This window comes from Sycon ciliatum, chromosome 10, assembly GCF_964019385.1.
Source record: "Sycon ciliatum chromosome 10, ocSycCili1.1, whole genome shotgun sequence".
NCBI lineage: Eukaryota > Metazoa > Porifera > Calcarea > Leucosolenida > Sycettidae > Sycon > Sycon ciliatum.
In genome coordinates, this window is record NC_088652.1 from 12,698,375 (window position 1) to 12,713,360 (window position 14,986).

The window sequence follows — 14,986 nt, forward strand, 5'->3', positions numbered from 1 at the left end:
CTCCGAGTTTCAAAGCGTAAATGAAGTGTAAATGACTGCATCATGGGGCATCATGGGGCAAATCTAAAAGTGCGAATGACAGCAGTGGTGAAAGGTGACAACCACTGGAGCCGGTGGTCTCTTACTTAATTAGGTGATGGCTGTGGGCTGTGGATTTCTCTGTCCTCTTATTGTGTGAACCAGCTCTGCCTCTCGGTATTGAGCACTCTCTTGGACAGCCTGGAACCTCTCTGTTTTAATCATCTTCATTATTATGAAGATTTTGCTATGCTTTGGCACGTGGGGATACATATTCACTTTGTTGTACTTATGGAGCCTCAAAAGTTTGGAAAATTGTGGCCATAAATACAGTGAAATTTGCTAATAACGACTGTGGGTATAACGACACTTCGCGAATAAGGACACATTTTTGATGCTCCGCCGAGTGTTGTTATAAGCGAAGTTGACTGTACAGCAGAATACATTAGTAATCCCATACAATGGTGTTTATTCATCATCCGGCTAGAGATCAACATGGAAAAGAGAAAACAAGACTTCTTGTATTCATTAGCTGACTTCTTTTGTAAAAGATTTTTTCATTGCCAAATTAGTTTGAGTTACCTTCGAAAATTATCATGTTCAACTGTCTTCGTAATCGTCATACTCGTCCAACCGATGTCACCCTCAGTCACCCAGCAAATGATCAGCTCATCTCTCCTGTAGCTCCACCACTCCTTCCATCATGACCGAACATCAACTATACCTCATTTTTTTTAATTATTAGAGCAATATCCATAGCCTGCACAGCAATGTCTGCTAAAATCCAGAGCCTGAGGTCATGACTTCGTAACATGCCTAAATTGATAATCTTCTTGAAGCGCTGCAAGGAAAGTGACAAGAAAATCGATTTTGGTAAACCTTCATGACTTTGTTGTAGTGTGGCGATGACAGCAGAATTTGTTCTCTTTATAGCTATTATAAAATTGTTGTCTCCACGTCGATTATTTACATATACATGTACGTGGAGTTTTGGTGACTGCCCGTCACTATCTCGTCTGCCCCGGTATATCCGATAAAGGCTGATTCACTCGCATCTTCTGCTACATGTACTGTGTCAGTGTGAGAAAGAACTTTGAAGAAGACGAGTTGGAGCATGCAAAGATGGATTACCAGGGTTTCTTCCCTGCTTTTCATTGAAAACACTATCTGCATGACCTCCTAACCCTTTACCATGCAGGCCACCAGCACTGATCAGGTGCATTGTACACAATTGTGTAGCCTACATACTCAAACTGTGGTACAATCATGTAGTTAAAGTTACATGTACACTCTGTACACTATGTATGCTCCTTACCCCGTCAGGATGCCAAAATTATAAATAATAATAATATGCTCCAAATTTTCAAGCACCAAATTAGGGGCCGTCCATGGTTACCAATGATATTTTCAAAACGAAAAAGATTTTGTTTCTGGGTAGGTGGGTTTGATGGAGTTTCGTTTTGAAAATAATAATTATTGAATGCAGATGGAGAATGCCCAGTTACTTTTGGGTGACATCAATACTTTATTGGAATTCGTTTTACCTGCAGAAAAGGTGGGTGGGTGGGTGGGGGGCTGAAAATACTAAAACTTTTCGTTTTGTAAAAACAATCGGTAACTAGGGACCAGCGGATTCTGCTAGAAAAGCAGTGAAATTGGCAGAACCATACAAACCTTATGGCGGGCAATTCCTCGAATTCTGCTCCATTTCTTTATCCATATACTGTACCAAACATGCATGAAACTTACCAGAAAAAGTACCGAATGCTGCCATTTTTCTTCCGGCAGAATCCGCCGGACCCTATCGCCTATCGGTAACCCTGGACGGTCCCTTATGCCAATAATTATGCCGGCATAATCTTCCGGTGTCTACACAAGTAACATGTAACCCAGAGAGTCGCAAAATAGGTACTTTACGACTCCCTGCTCTAGCCAATCACTGCAATCAGCTAAATCTAAACATCTTCGCTAGCAGCATCCTCGTTGTGTGTTTTGGTTACCATGGTAACCTTGCTCGTTCTTTTTGATCGTGTTGAAGATCATGAAGATGGCTCAACAGCAATCTTGAACAATACAATCATGTTCAAGGCAGTGCCAGAGGCTAGGCCTTGACAAATTATGCTAGCATAATTTTTCGCATAATTCCTACCAAAATCGAATAATTGCATAATTCGAGGCAAATTGCATACGAATCGCATAAAATAGGAATAATCCGCCTGTTCGCATCAAATTCCATACAGTTGTACATGTTCTACAAGTACAAGTACAAGTAGATACACCAGGAAGGCGTAGGTTTACGACTCCCTTGATAACATGTCCAGTCCACTACAATCAGTGACCAGGGTGACGGTCGTAGCTAGGTCGGACGGTGCGGTGACCCCGTTGAACCTTTGCTACTACAGTACAGCGCCCTCTACAAAAAATTCCCCTGTTATTTTGCACAGAACCATCATATACATTAGCAGCATATGTGAGCATAATGCGGCATAATATGATAACTTTTAGCATAAAAATAGCATAATTCTGCCATTTTTTCAGCAATGCGAAAAGCATAATTTCACGAAAATATTAGCATAATCTGTCAAGGCCTACCAGAGGCAGAGGTGTGCATGAAGCTTCACGCAGTGCGTCTTCTCTTGCCACGTCACCAAGGACTTAGGTCACTGATGATGGCTCAACAGCAATCTTGAACAATACAAGGCAGTGCCAGAGGCAGAGGTGTGCATGAAGCTTCACGCAGTGCGTCTTCTCTCCTTCTCTTGCCACGTCACCATGGTCACTTAAAGACTCTAGCCTAGGGCGCACCAGGCCAGCGTCTCCCGCCGGGTTTCGGAAGCTGTCGTACGAGGTGATTCGTAATTTTTTACCATTGAGTCATTTCTTAACAAATCGGAAAAATATCTCATTGCCAGCGCCTGCAAAAAGTCATGTCAAATTTCTTTTTGCCATTGCCATTGCCAATGTTCTGTCAAGTTCGGCTCCAAAATTGAGACAGATATTCCTTCAGGAAGTGACATTGCAAGAGCTTTCAGTCTGCATGTGCGCGATGTTTACGGTAAAATAGAGTACCGGTATAAGAGAGTCATAGGCGCTGGTTTCAACCTCCAGTGACAACAAATTGTAGCTGAAGAGGAAGCATATGATAGCTACATACTGGAAACGACGCCTGGGAAGGAGAAAATTGATATCGGTGTGCTGGCCCTGGTATTGGCCAAACATTGGCAATTACTGAATTTACTAACAGATGTTGATCACAATTGCACATGAAATCAGGGTGATACACCTATTGCTATGCAAGCTTGAATGGCTTGTATTTGGATGAACATATTCTTGATCTAGTCTTTTTGGACCAACCTGGATACGTAGGGTATTTTACTATTTTTCCAGTATTGAAAACTGACTTGAAATTGTGGTGCTAAGGCCTATTTTACCATGATGTTAAGAAATGACCACAACAAATAATATGCAGAAAAATTGCCATTTTTCAACTTCCCCCTGCTTCCCAACACCAAGGATTATGTGAATGAACAACCCACCATTGCAATCTAAGGACATCAGTATCGCATTGTTAGAGGAAGAAATGGAAAGATTCGCACCTCGAACCCTACTGAAGGCTTTTTCACTTTCGTGTTAAATAATGACGAATCACCTCGTACTCCATCGTCTTGTTGTTGTTTATTTTACTTCGCAGATTCTAGCGGGCAGGTTGCCCAATAACAAGAAAGCGAAGGACAAGAAAATAGTAATAAATGAAATAAAGGGCAAAAAAATAAAATAAATGAAAATAATACATTTATTTATTTATTTATTTATTTATTCAACATCTCCTGGCCCGTCCGAAGACTGCCAATAAACATGAGAGGTCAGGTGATAGCCAACCACGGCAAGCTAAAAGGGAAAAAAAGAAAGAAGCTGTCAGAGAGGGAAAGGAGATAGGGAGAGAAAAAGAAAGGGAGGCACATTAATAATACATGGGATCACTTCGGATGAGACAGTGTGGAAAGCTGGACTGTGAATTTCCTGATATCCTGGCATGTCTTGATGCTAGTAGGCAGGTTAGACCAAAGGGAGTATGCTGAGAAGAAAGGGGATTTCAAAAACAGAGAGGAACTAGCTCGGGGCAGTGATAAGGCATTGCGTGTTGGTCTAGTGGTAACATGTACATGTACCGGTACATGTACATGTTTTAAAAAGAAACGAGCGGGTGGTACTCGTGCAGCCGCCTTCCTATTCTGCCTGAACGAATCAGAGATGTACAGTCATGGTACTACATCATAGTACATGTATTAGTATCTGATAATCTTATAGTAACACTAGTACAATACTGCAGTATTAGATAAACCTTGTCATACACGTAGTTCACACGTGTTGTTGGTTTGACAGCATGAAACAAAGTAGAGGACACCGTGCTGTAGGCATTGGCGGACTATGCTCGAAAAATTGGCAGATTCTGCTCGAAAAGCAGTGAAATTGGCAGAACCATACAAACCTTATGGCGGGCAATTCCTTGGCAGAATTCGGTACTTTTTCTGGTAAGTTTCATGCATGTTTGGTACAGTATATGGATAAAAAAATGGAGCAGAATTCGAGGAATTTCCAGCCATAAGGTTTGTATGGTTCTGCCAATTTCACTGCTTTTCGAGCAGAATCTGCCACCTTCCTAGACTAGTAGTAATGAACAAAAATATGAGCCCCGGCCAGCGAAAACCAGCACTTGTGTACTTGATATCAATCATCAAAATGTGACGTCAAAGTTTGGGACGCGCAGTGAGCTGGCTTTTGAAGATTCTTTTCGATCGAGTGGGTGTCTTTGCTGTCAAAGGAGTTTCAAGTGTCTTCAAATGTCTCTGGTCAATTGATTTTAGCGCTAGGTGAGAGCTCGTCACACAGAGGTTGAGTTTAGACACAGCGATGGCGACAGGTGTCGCGACAAAGACTTAGGTCCAGAGTTGTCAGCGTGAGACTCCCTGTACGAAGCGGCGCTGAAAGTTAGTTCGCGATCGGAATTATTTCTTTGTTGGCGATCTCGCTGAGTTTGTCCAGCAGTGGCGAGTGTCATATGCATAGCAACGAAGAGCCCTCATAAAATCGACACTGGATACTGGTGGCGACGATAGTCAGTGCTGAAGAAATAGCGACTGCGAGGAGAAGCTGAATGTCGACCCGCTGAGCGATCCGTATTTCTACATCGACAACAATGATGTTGCAGCCACTGATGGAGGGCTTCTCACGGCGCAAAACAGAGCGTAGTATTCTCAGTACTCTACCTTGCCAGACGACACCAAGCTGGCTGCTGCCTGTGTTGAGAAAGGGGATCCCTAAAAACTCAAACCGGCTGAACGCTTTGGGGCAACATGTTCACGTGCTACAAAACGCCAGCATTCGCTCATATCATTGAAATACAATTATGCTGAAATCATGGTCTGAGTGAAAGTGTGCAAGGGAGTGGATGTCAGTAGTATTGATCAGTACATCTATCAGTATGGCAAGCTTTGGGACAACGCCCAAACTGCCAGCGCAGAGGTCCCTGAACACAATTTGGAAGGCCAGCCACCAATCATCGTTTTGCACTCTGGTGTTGTAAAGAAGGTAGTGATGTATACGGAATATCGTCACTGTGACTTCTGAACTACTCATGCCTGCACAGGCTGCAGCACCAAGAGGGCAAGCCTGACTTGCATTCTATTTACTTACATGTACCTGTTCCACATCACAATCAGAAACTGTAGGATCAACTTGCATGGAGTCACTAGGCATGGATGCTGCGCCAACTGTACCGAATCTTGACCTCTCTGACTTCAAACTCTATTTTCCATGCTTTCGCTTATCAGATTGTCACCAAACTTGATAACTTGAATGATTAATAGTGTAGAAACAATTTCGAGGGAAAAAATAATTTTTGAAAAAATTACACATGTTCAGGTTTCTGCTGGCTGGGGCTCATATATTAAGATGGATAATAAAAGTACGAAGTAGTGGTTGCGACTTCGGCGATGATTTGTAAGAAAGGGTTTGCTCCCCACACCGGAGCTCGCCTGGTGATGTTTGTGCCTGGAGAGCACTATAATTATAAGTAGTGCTCTTCAGGCACAATCTTCCTCAGCCTACTCAAGCTCAACTGATGAGGGGTGAATTTCCCGAAACACTGTGTTTTGAGCAGGGAGTGGTGCCTTCTTGCAGGTTTGCCGAGTCGAAGGTTCGATGGACTTCTCGTGTGCTCTGGATGGCAGTCGTGAGTCAGTCAAGTGTCAAGTAAAGTCGGCGGAATAGCGCGAGCTCCGGTGTGGGGAGCAAACCCTTTCTTATGGATAATAAAGTTTCCAGTTTTCTAGAGACATTCATCAGGGAAATACGTCTCAATAATGAAATCTAGCAATAAACAACAATATATACGTGGAAGAGTACGAAATGCACTATGTGAAAGAAAATAGGAGAAAAGAAAGTGAAGTGCGAAAGACTAGAGAAGTGTGAACTAATAATCAATGCCAATGGGTGGAAAGGTGAGAAATAATACCGTACTGGCAATATAATTATGTTGCCGCAGTGAGGCCATGAAGCGTTACATTGGCACATGTTTGCCGCACGCAGGGCGTTACATGCAACGTCGCACAGGAGCCGTTACACAGGTTTCTATATTGCCGCAGTCCTTTTTTTGCTATTGCCGCATCACTTTTTTGCTATTGCCGCATCATTTTGGCGGTGCCGACGAACACGCTTTCTCGTTTGCTCACGAACTTTCTTCTGCTTCACTAAAACTTTCTTTGCACGATCAGCAGCAATCCTGTTTTTCGTCTCCTTTCTCTCCTCATCCTTTCCTTTTTCACTTTCCTTGGGCGTGATTTTCTTCACGCCGAAGGCGAATAGAGACTTCTGCATTGTCACAAGGAAACTGGTAAACACATCGCTCTTCTTCGCAAAACGACCTCGGGAAAGAAGAAACCATTGAGATCGCCAACCATTGAATGATGCGCCTTCGAGTGTCAGGACTTCCTGCTGCGTCCAGTTTTGAACTTTTCACCACGCGGTACACGTGCTTTCACAGTTTTCAGCCTTTTTTTGCAGTGCAAACTGCAATGAAAAGATCGCCGCACCCCGCCGGACGCGCGTTACGAAGTCAACGAAAATTTGTCGCACAAGCCTGGTCGCGCGTTACGCCGCACCCCCCTGCGTTACGCGTTACGCGGCAACATATATTGCCAGTACGGTAGTACGTCATCACTCAGTGGACGTGGACTTGTAGTCTGTACTCTGTACTGTACTGTAGTGTAGGATCAAGGACAGGCCTTGCATGCATGCACAAGACTCGATCAAGAGAAGACGCGCGCCGCGTAAAGCTTCTACGTAGTAGATCTACGCGCTTGCACGTGCCCACGCCCGGCCGGCGACGGCGTGGAAGTGTTCCAACGAGCGTGATACCCTGATGTCATGTCAGTGATGAGTGATCAGGTGATGGCGTAGTACTAGTAGTAGTAGTGATACCATGGATACGCCGCGCCTGCGCGCTATAGACTTCACGTATTGGTAATACTACATGATCTGACTGATAGTACATGATAGATTGATAGGCGAGTCTAGCAGTAGCGCCTACTGCCTAGGTCTCGCGCACTCTAGCAGGGTTGGCCATTTCTACGAAGTCGTTTGTCATTGGATTTTTGATGTGGTCTTTGATATCTTTCGGCTTTGGTCTGGACTGGAGAGATCTCGCCCCCATCATTATCATCATCGCTATACAGGTGCTCTCGAGATCTCGTCTGTCTACACAACCCAAGCCAGCAATCAGCATCGGACATCACTGCTGACTCGACTACACTTCGGTAAGCTAAGACCGGCACACTCTCACCATAGCCGTTTTCTTTGATCAACCTGCCATTATCAGTAACTATCATTTCGGTGCATTGACGATTAGGATGCCTTGAACTAAGGACTGATATCTGGAAATCATTCATGTGCTCAGTATAATCGATTTGAGTATCCAGCATCTCCTTGGAGTTGGAGTGGTGTGGTAAGGTCTGCAGAATCTACATGCACAGAATAAAATACTTCTGTGCCGCTGGAGTGCCGGGGCAGCTAGCGTGTGTGCATTGACGGGTCATTCGCCAACTGAGTTGAAGCAAAGCGTGGTGAAACCAGGGGGAGTAGATTTACGGTTAGGTGGGCTGCTTTCGGCGAACGCGCTGGTCATGGTAGCACTAGTACTGCGCGCTGTCATAACAGCAAGCTTTGTCCATTGTTGTTCTCACATTTTGCGGATTGTAATAAAAACTTTGTGTCGAGCACTGCGGAACAGAAACGGTGCCGCTGTGTGCAGTATCATGACGTACTGTATTCCACTCGGTGCCCTCTGACAGGCTCTGTTGTGAAGGAACACCTTTCACTCCTTATGGTTCGCACCATTTCGCGCTTCCACTCGTGGCGAAAAGCGGTAAAGTTTGAATGAATAACGCGTATCGGCTACGCCTGAATATTTACGTAAAAATCTCGATAGAGACACAGCTATTAAACTCAAGTAACTGATCATCAACCTGGTCCGTGCTTGTTCGCTATTTCGCATTCGCTCTCTCAAAAATTAGCAAGGGTTCTAGCCAAGAAAAAAATGTAGGGGGGGGGGGGGACAAACAGTTCACCCATTTTCATTCTCGACGTCGTGTAACTCGTCATACGGAGACCAGGCCGAGTGAACTGTGCTCCATTCGGAGAACGGTATGAAAGAAATCCGCGTGAGACTTGATCTCGAGCCTCGGCGAGGATTCCGTATGTACGTTTTGTCCTCCATGCGGAGGTGGCAGGGGTGTCGGAAGGTATTTCAGTGTGGTACGGTCAGCCATCTGAAATTCAATTTACTTGTGGGGAGGGGTGGCCGAGCCGGTTGGGTACAGCACCCATTTCCCCAACCGGACACATGAAATTGACCGTGAACTCATGCACGAAGAGTTGCACACAATATCCTGGGCGGACTGGTTTACTAAAGGCCGATAATGCATTTCGCAGACTGCAATGGCTTCACTCACTCAGCCGCACTGAATCACTGGGTCATGTATATGTATGTTCTTGGTATGTTACTGCCGCAGAGCGAAGAGCTAAGGATGAACGCAACGGATTCCATGGCCCAAGCGACACTGGTTGCGACGTCGATCGCTGACAATGGCAATAATGCATTCGCAACCTGTCTTCCCGGCAATGGCGAAGCAAAGTCCGCGGGGACTGCCTGCCCTCATGAGCTTTCCACCGTGTTTGATGACAGCGCCGTGTCAGTAAGCACCCCAGGAGCCACCACACTGGTCATGGGCATTCCCACGGCAACGGACATGCAGGTGCCGACTACGGCTGTGACTACCAGCGGCTACGGTGTCATGGAAGCGCTGGGAATGTCGGCGCAGGACACGGTCATTATGACGCAGGCGTTGGCCACCAGCGCTGCCAACACCACGCTGCCCGTCGGCGTGTCCGTCGCCAATGCCGACAATCACCGTGGCAACGCCGCAGCTGCGGATATCAGCTCTGTTGGCGGCGGCAATGGACGGCTGCAGCCACTGGTGCTGACTGGTATCAGCAATAATTCCAGTGCCGCGTCTTCCGCGAATAACATGGTGTCAGACGATTCGTCGTCGTCGCCGATCACAACAACAGGTGAGGCCGCCGCATCGGCAACAGCCAACGGACCGCGGCCCAGCTACAAACAATGGACGCACGAGGAGCAATTCAAACAGGTTCGTAAGTTGCATGCCCTTACGTAGAGAGGTTAATTAAGCAGTACAAATGTTGCTTTGTTTCTCGGCTGGCCGATATCAGCACTTTCCGAAAGTCAAGTTTCAGCAGGTCGAAGTGATATTTTTGAGAAATCCAATAATAATTGCAATCGACTCCTGATACTTCCAAGTACAAAGAACACCATTGTGCAGGAGAATTTGTTCTTTACAACCAAAGTTCGTTGTAACAGAAATTCTCACTCGCACCGCACAAGCAGCAAGTCATGACTGACAAGTGGCCCATGGCAGTGTGCTTGCACTTGGTTTACATGCGACCCTACACGATTTGGTTCGTCATAAACGAAAGCTGTTCGCTGTGAACGGTCAATTTTGTATTGGCTCAAACAGGGGCATGGGGAATGGTTCGCTATAATTATCACGAAATTCGCTATACATGTATGCGAGTTCATTATAAGTGGAGCTGACTGTAATGCCAAATGTGCCATCACAACTGAAAATTAATTTTCGACAAGCGGGCCTTTTCCAGAAAGTAACTACTGACTGTTTGTTTCAATGCGTGCACCTCGTTCACGTGGGTGATATCTTTTGCGAAATTCTGTTCGGTGACCCTCTGCATAAGCCTTTGATAGGGGAATCCCCGTAGGTATATGTCCTATTTATAGGGTTCCTTGAGCAGTGAGAAGGGAGTTGAGCACCAGTACGATTGAAGGTCTACAATGTTGGCAGGGAGTGCGTTCCAGTGGCCTGAGCGACGAGAAACGACTTAACACGGAGCAGAACTAGCTTTGGCATTAGGCAGATCAAGGGTATGAGTATGATCCACATGATCGTAGCTCTCAAGGCTGGCTCACGCTCGCATGTCTAATGCGGTCTGTCATCTTCTGACATACCTTTGCCAAACAGGTAGAGTGACAACTTGTTTGTTAAGTCATGCACCTGCTCTCAGGCAGAAACAAATTGAGGTAAAGGTTTCAATCCCTCCTCTGTCAGTCTGTGTTAGACCTCTGTGTTAGCTGTATTCCCTCTACATGTTTTAATGCTCTCTCTCTCTCTCTCTCTCTCTCTCTCTCTCTCTCTCTCTCTCTCTCTCTCTCTCTCTCTCTCTCTCTCTCTCTCTCTCTCTCTCTCACACTCTCTCACTCTCTCCCCCTCTCTCTCTCTCTCTCTCTCTCTCTCTCTCTCTCTCTCTCTCTCTCTCTCTCTCTCTCTCTCTCTCACTCTCTCTCCCTCCCTCCCTCCCTCCACAGCTGTACGAGATTTCAGAGGAACCTGAGCGCAAGACGTTTCTGGACTCATTGTTTGACTTCATGCAAAAGCGAGGTAATTCTTTGTGGATGTCCAGACGTATTGCCTGAGCATGTACTACAGTAATCACACATAATTTCTCTTCTCTCCCCATGGTGCATGACGCGCGCCTTGATCTTGAGACCATTGGTCGGAGGAGCGAGTTTCACCTCACCCGCACAGCTGTCAGTGTAGCATCTACACTCCCGTTGTTGTCCACTATGTTCTGTTGTTGTGTTCTTGGTCTCCTCCATTCTATGTTGGCGTGTGCACTATTCTATGAATGAAGAATACGTAATCTGCGGACCGAACTGTTTCCTCCTTTGTGGACTTATAGCGCAGCACGGAGAAAATGAGGCCGAACTCGATAGCAGTGAAAAATAAATTTTCCAAAGCCAGAATTAAGGTGGTTCATACCCAAATCGGGAAATATAAACGGCCCGGTCGATTTCGTTCAAAATTGCACAGCTCTTTAGTGTTACCAGAATATTGCTATTCCCGAAAAATGGGAAGGATTGAAACACTTCTTCATAGTTTAAACCCGATTTCCATTTTTTGGTATTTTGGAGCACTTTGCACCAAACACATCCCAGCATTTTGCCTCTACTGTTGTATTGTTCAGACTAAATGTTGTAGTGTTCTTTTCAGTCATCTGAGTAGTGATTTTTGCAGTCAAGCCAAGCCAAATAGGGTGGATGGGCTTTCTTTTCAGGGTTCTTGGCTGCCCACACTAACAATCTCATTCAGCTTGGAACGCAAATATCGGTACTCCGCGGGTTGCTTCCCGAAATTGGCCCGATAGATTTTCTTCATTTCTTCAAGAAGTACAGCCAGCTAGGTGGTTCATATGCTAAACATTAGATAGTTGACATTGAATCAGTGTGGAGTGCCTAGGAGCACGGTTTACTGAATCCAATATCAACTGACGTGTTTGTGGACCAAAACATTATAGTCAAACATAATGGCCCAATAGATTTCCGAATGATTCAAATTTTGCAGAGGTATACTTCGATAGTAATGGGAAGGGTCTTCACAGTTATAGCCCCCTGCAGCTACCAGAAGCATACTTTGTCAAGTGCTCTCAATTTGTCGATTTTGGGGTAAATTCGCATATTACTCTCATCAAGAAAATTGGAACTGCTTTATGGATTTCCTTTAAATTTGGCATGGCTGTCCCTTTGATCGATGAATAAGTGCCTGCCACGTTTCATGGTTCTGCTACCACCAGAACATACCTTTTGAGTCGATTATAGAAGCTATTCTTGTCAAAACCACTACCGAAAAAAAGAAGAAAAAAAGTTTTCACCGGGGAGGCTCGAACCCGCGAGGGGTAAAAAGTCAAAATATTTCAAAATATTTCTACTCCAAACCTGCGCAGAAGGATGCTCAAAGGACTAGTTTTCGATTTAGGTACGAGCCACCTTAGACCAGTCCCGAACGTCACCAATGAAAAGTATACAAGTAAACAAGTAATTTAATTCGCGGGTGAAAAGCAGCAGCTCATTCAAGGCACACAGTCTCCTGCTGTATTTCCTGTGACCCTGCACAGGTTCACCAGTCAGTCGCATACCAATCATGGCCAAGGTCACTCTTGATCTCTATAAACTGTTCACGGAAGTCTGCGTTCGCGGCGGACTGGTTGAAGTAAGCTCCATTCCACGTTTCCACCATACCAACTCAGCTGTGCTCATCAATTTAAGTTAACTTAAAATCTTTGCCATGTTTTTTTTATCAGGGAAGTGTGCGGAGGAGTGTAGTGGGTGTTGTGAGGCAGCCGTTCTACGGAGTGCAGTTGTTGTTAGGGTTTTTGCGGAGGAGTGTGGTGGGTGTTGTGAGGCGGTTGTGTGGAGAAGGAGTGCAATGAATGCTGTGAGGCAGTTTTGCGGTGGAGTGTAGTTATTGTAAGCGGTTTGTGTAGGGGACTGGAGTACGGTTGTTACGTGGCAGTTGTGTGGAGGAGCTGGGTCAGAGCAGAGAGCTAATACCTAGCTCTATATAAGAAAGTAAGGTGGCAGTAGGTGCAGGCATCACTAGCTGCCGTCTGTGTTGAAAGTTTGTAAATGTGCGACGCTCAAGACACAACTCGGAGACTGTCCGCATGACTAGAGTACTGTCGTGTGTCTACTACCAGGCACCGAAGAACGGACAGGCTAGGTTATCAGCAAGCACATGTTATAATTTTGCAGATATATACCCAGTAAGCCATGAACGGAGACCCCTTCGACTTAGACCTCGGCCTTTGGGGAATCCATAAATAAATAGATAAACATGCCGGTATACGCACGGTGACTTCACTGTGTATAAACCACTAGTACAGTAAAAACCTGTAACTAAAGACCGCCGTGACTAGCGACCAGCCTGCCTGGTACTACAGGCCACTTTGCCAGGCATGGACGGTCTCACATTCGTATACAATAAAACCTGTAACTAAAGACCACCGTGACTAGCGACCAGCCTGGTACTACAGTAAAACCTGTAACTAAAGACCACCGTGACTAGCGGCCAGCCTGGTACTACAGACCACTTTGCAAGGCACGGACGGTCTCACATTCATATATGGTTGTGCGGTGCAAACCTCTAACTAAGGACCACCTGCCACTAAAGACCGCTTTATCTGGCCCCAAGGGGTGGTCGTTAGTCATAGGTTTTACCGTACATGAAAATAAGAGCGGCCCAGGCTACGCGGCTGAAGACCCAATTCTCCCGCAACAGAACTGTAGTCTGTCTCACCGTGCAATGTCTGCGTCAGCATTCTCACGTTACAAACCAGAGGATGGCAGCAGCCTCGCAGCAATATCAAAGCAGACTAGATGCCAGCCCCTATTCAGGCTGTATTCGTGTTGTAACACAATTCCCCTGTTACTTGTGCTGGTTTCCTTGTTCCCAACAGGTCATCAACAAGAAGATGTGGCGTGACGTGGCAAACTCGCTCGGCATCCCAACCTCCATTACCAGCGCTGCGTTCACCTTGAAAACACAGTGAGTTGCGCAAGCTTGCGTCGGGTAGTGCAGAGTACTCAAAGAGTTAGCATGGCATCTTGTAGGCGACATGATGATTCTGATCGATAAGCATAAGGGAGGTGTGTCTAAATCATGTGGGTTTTGTCCCTGGGCTGCCTGTTACAATCGCCCTTGAGGCAGGGCCGATTTATACGAGCTTGCATATGGCATCGCTTGTCTGATCCGCTTTTGAGGCCATCAGATCAAGGCCGTGACGACAATCGCAAGTTGAAAAGACCACGTATCACGTAGCACATCCAATTACGAGATCGAAACGCGCATCATTTCAGGTACTATGTTCTTGTGTCATCTCTCTAGGTGCAACAACTACGTGATGAGCAGTGTGCTCAGCCTTTGTATGTTTTGTTCAGGGTTATGTGTGTATGTGTGAACACTGCCCATCCAACTTGCTCCGCGTGTACGCTGTCATTGGGTTTATAGTCCCGAACGCATGCCACTCGGACTCATCACGAATAATGTGGCTGTGTTCGACCATTCGCACTTATGTGCCTGAAAGTGCACACATGTGCTTTAAACCACATCCCCATGTGTTGTGGTATGTGCATTCTCTCCGCCCTACCCTGCAGGTATACGAAGTACCTGTACCCGTACGAGTGCGAAACCAAAGGCTTCTCGCACCCGGACGATCTGCGCGCGCTGGAGACCAACCGCCGGGACATGCGATCCCAGTCCGCAAGTAAGCCAAACAGTCTGTATTCTCTGGTCTGCTGCATCATGGACAGTGGGTCAGGGGTGTAGCTTGCACATCTATGGTGTGGTGACCATGTACCTGAGCACATCTATGGTGTGGTGACCCTGTACCAGAGTACATCTGTGGTGTGGTGACCATGTACCAGAGTACATCTGTGTTGAGGTGACCATGTACCACCGGCAACCTCATAGGCGACATTTTACCTATTTTGACTATGTAGTGCCTGTGACGGCCATTTGCATTTGCTGGTGTGGTGACCGGACTA

At 46.0% G+C, this 14,986-nt stretch overlaps 1 protein-coding gene across 2 annotated transcripts in view; it reads left to right on the top strand.

The window, feature by feature from the left end:
- Positions 1-7,631: 7,631 nt before the first annotated feature.
- The window catches only part of LOC135826513 (AT-rich interactive domain-containing protein 1A-like), a 12,672-nt gene continuing 5,317 nt past the window's right edge, over positions 7,632-14,986 (top strand). The window contains exons 1-6 of one of the 2 annotated variants that reach the window (XM_065339120.1): positions 7,632-7,832; positions 9,087-9,725; positions 10,973-11,045; positions 12,559-12,653; positions 13,900-13,988; positions 14,597-14,706. In XM_065339120.1, coding sequence (XP_065195192.1) covers positions 9,102-9,725; positions 10,973-11,045; positions 12,559-12,653; positions 13,900-13,988; positions 14,597-14,706 — 991 coding nt within the window. In that variant the 5' untranslated portion in view covers positions 7,632-7,832; positions 9,087-9,101. Of the gene's footprint in view, positions 7,833-7,857; positions 8,021-9,086; positions 9,726-10,972; positions 11,046-12,558; positions 12,654-13,899; positions 13,989-14,596; positions 14,707-14,986 lie in introns of those variants that run through there. The other variant, XM_065339121.1, reaches the window with a different exon arrangement.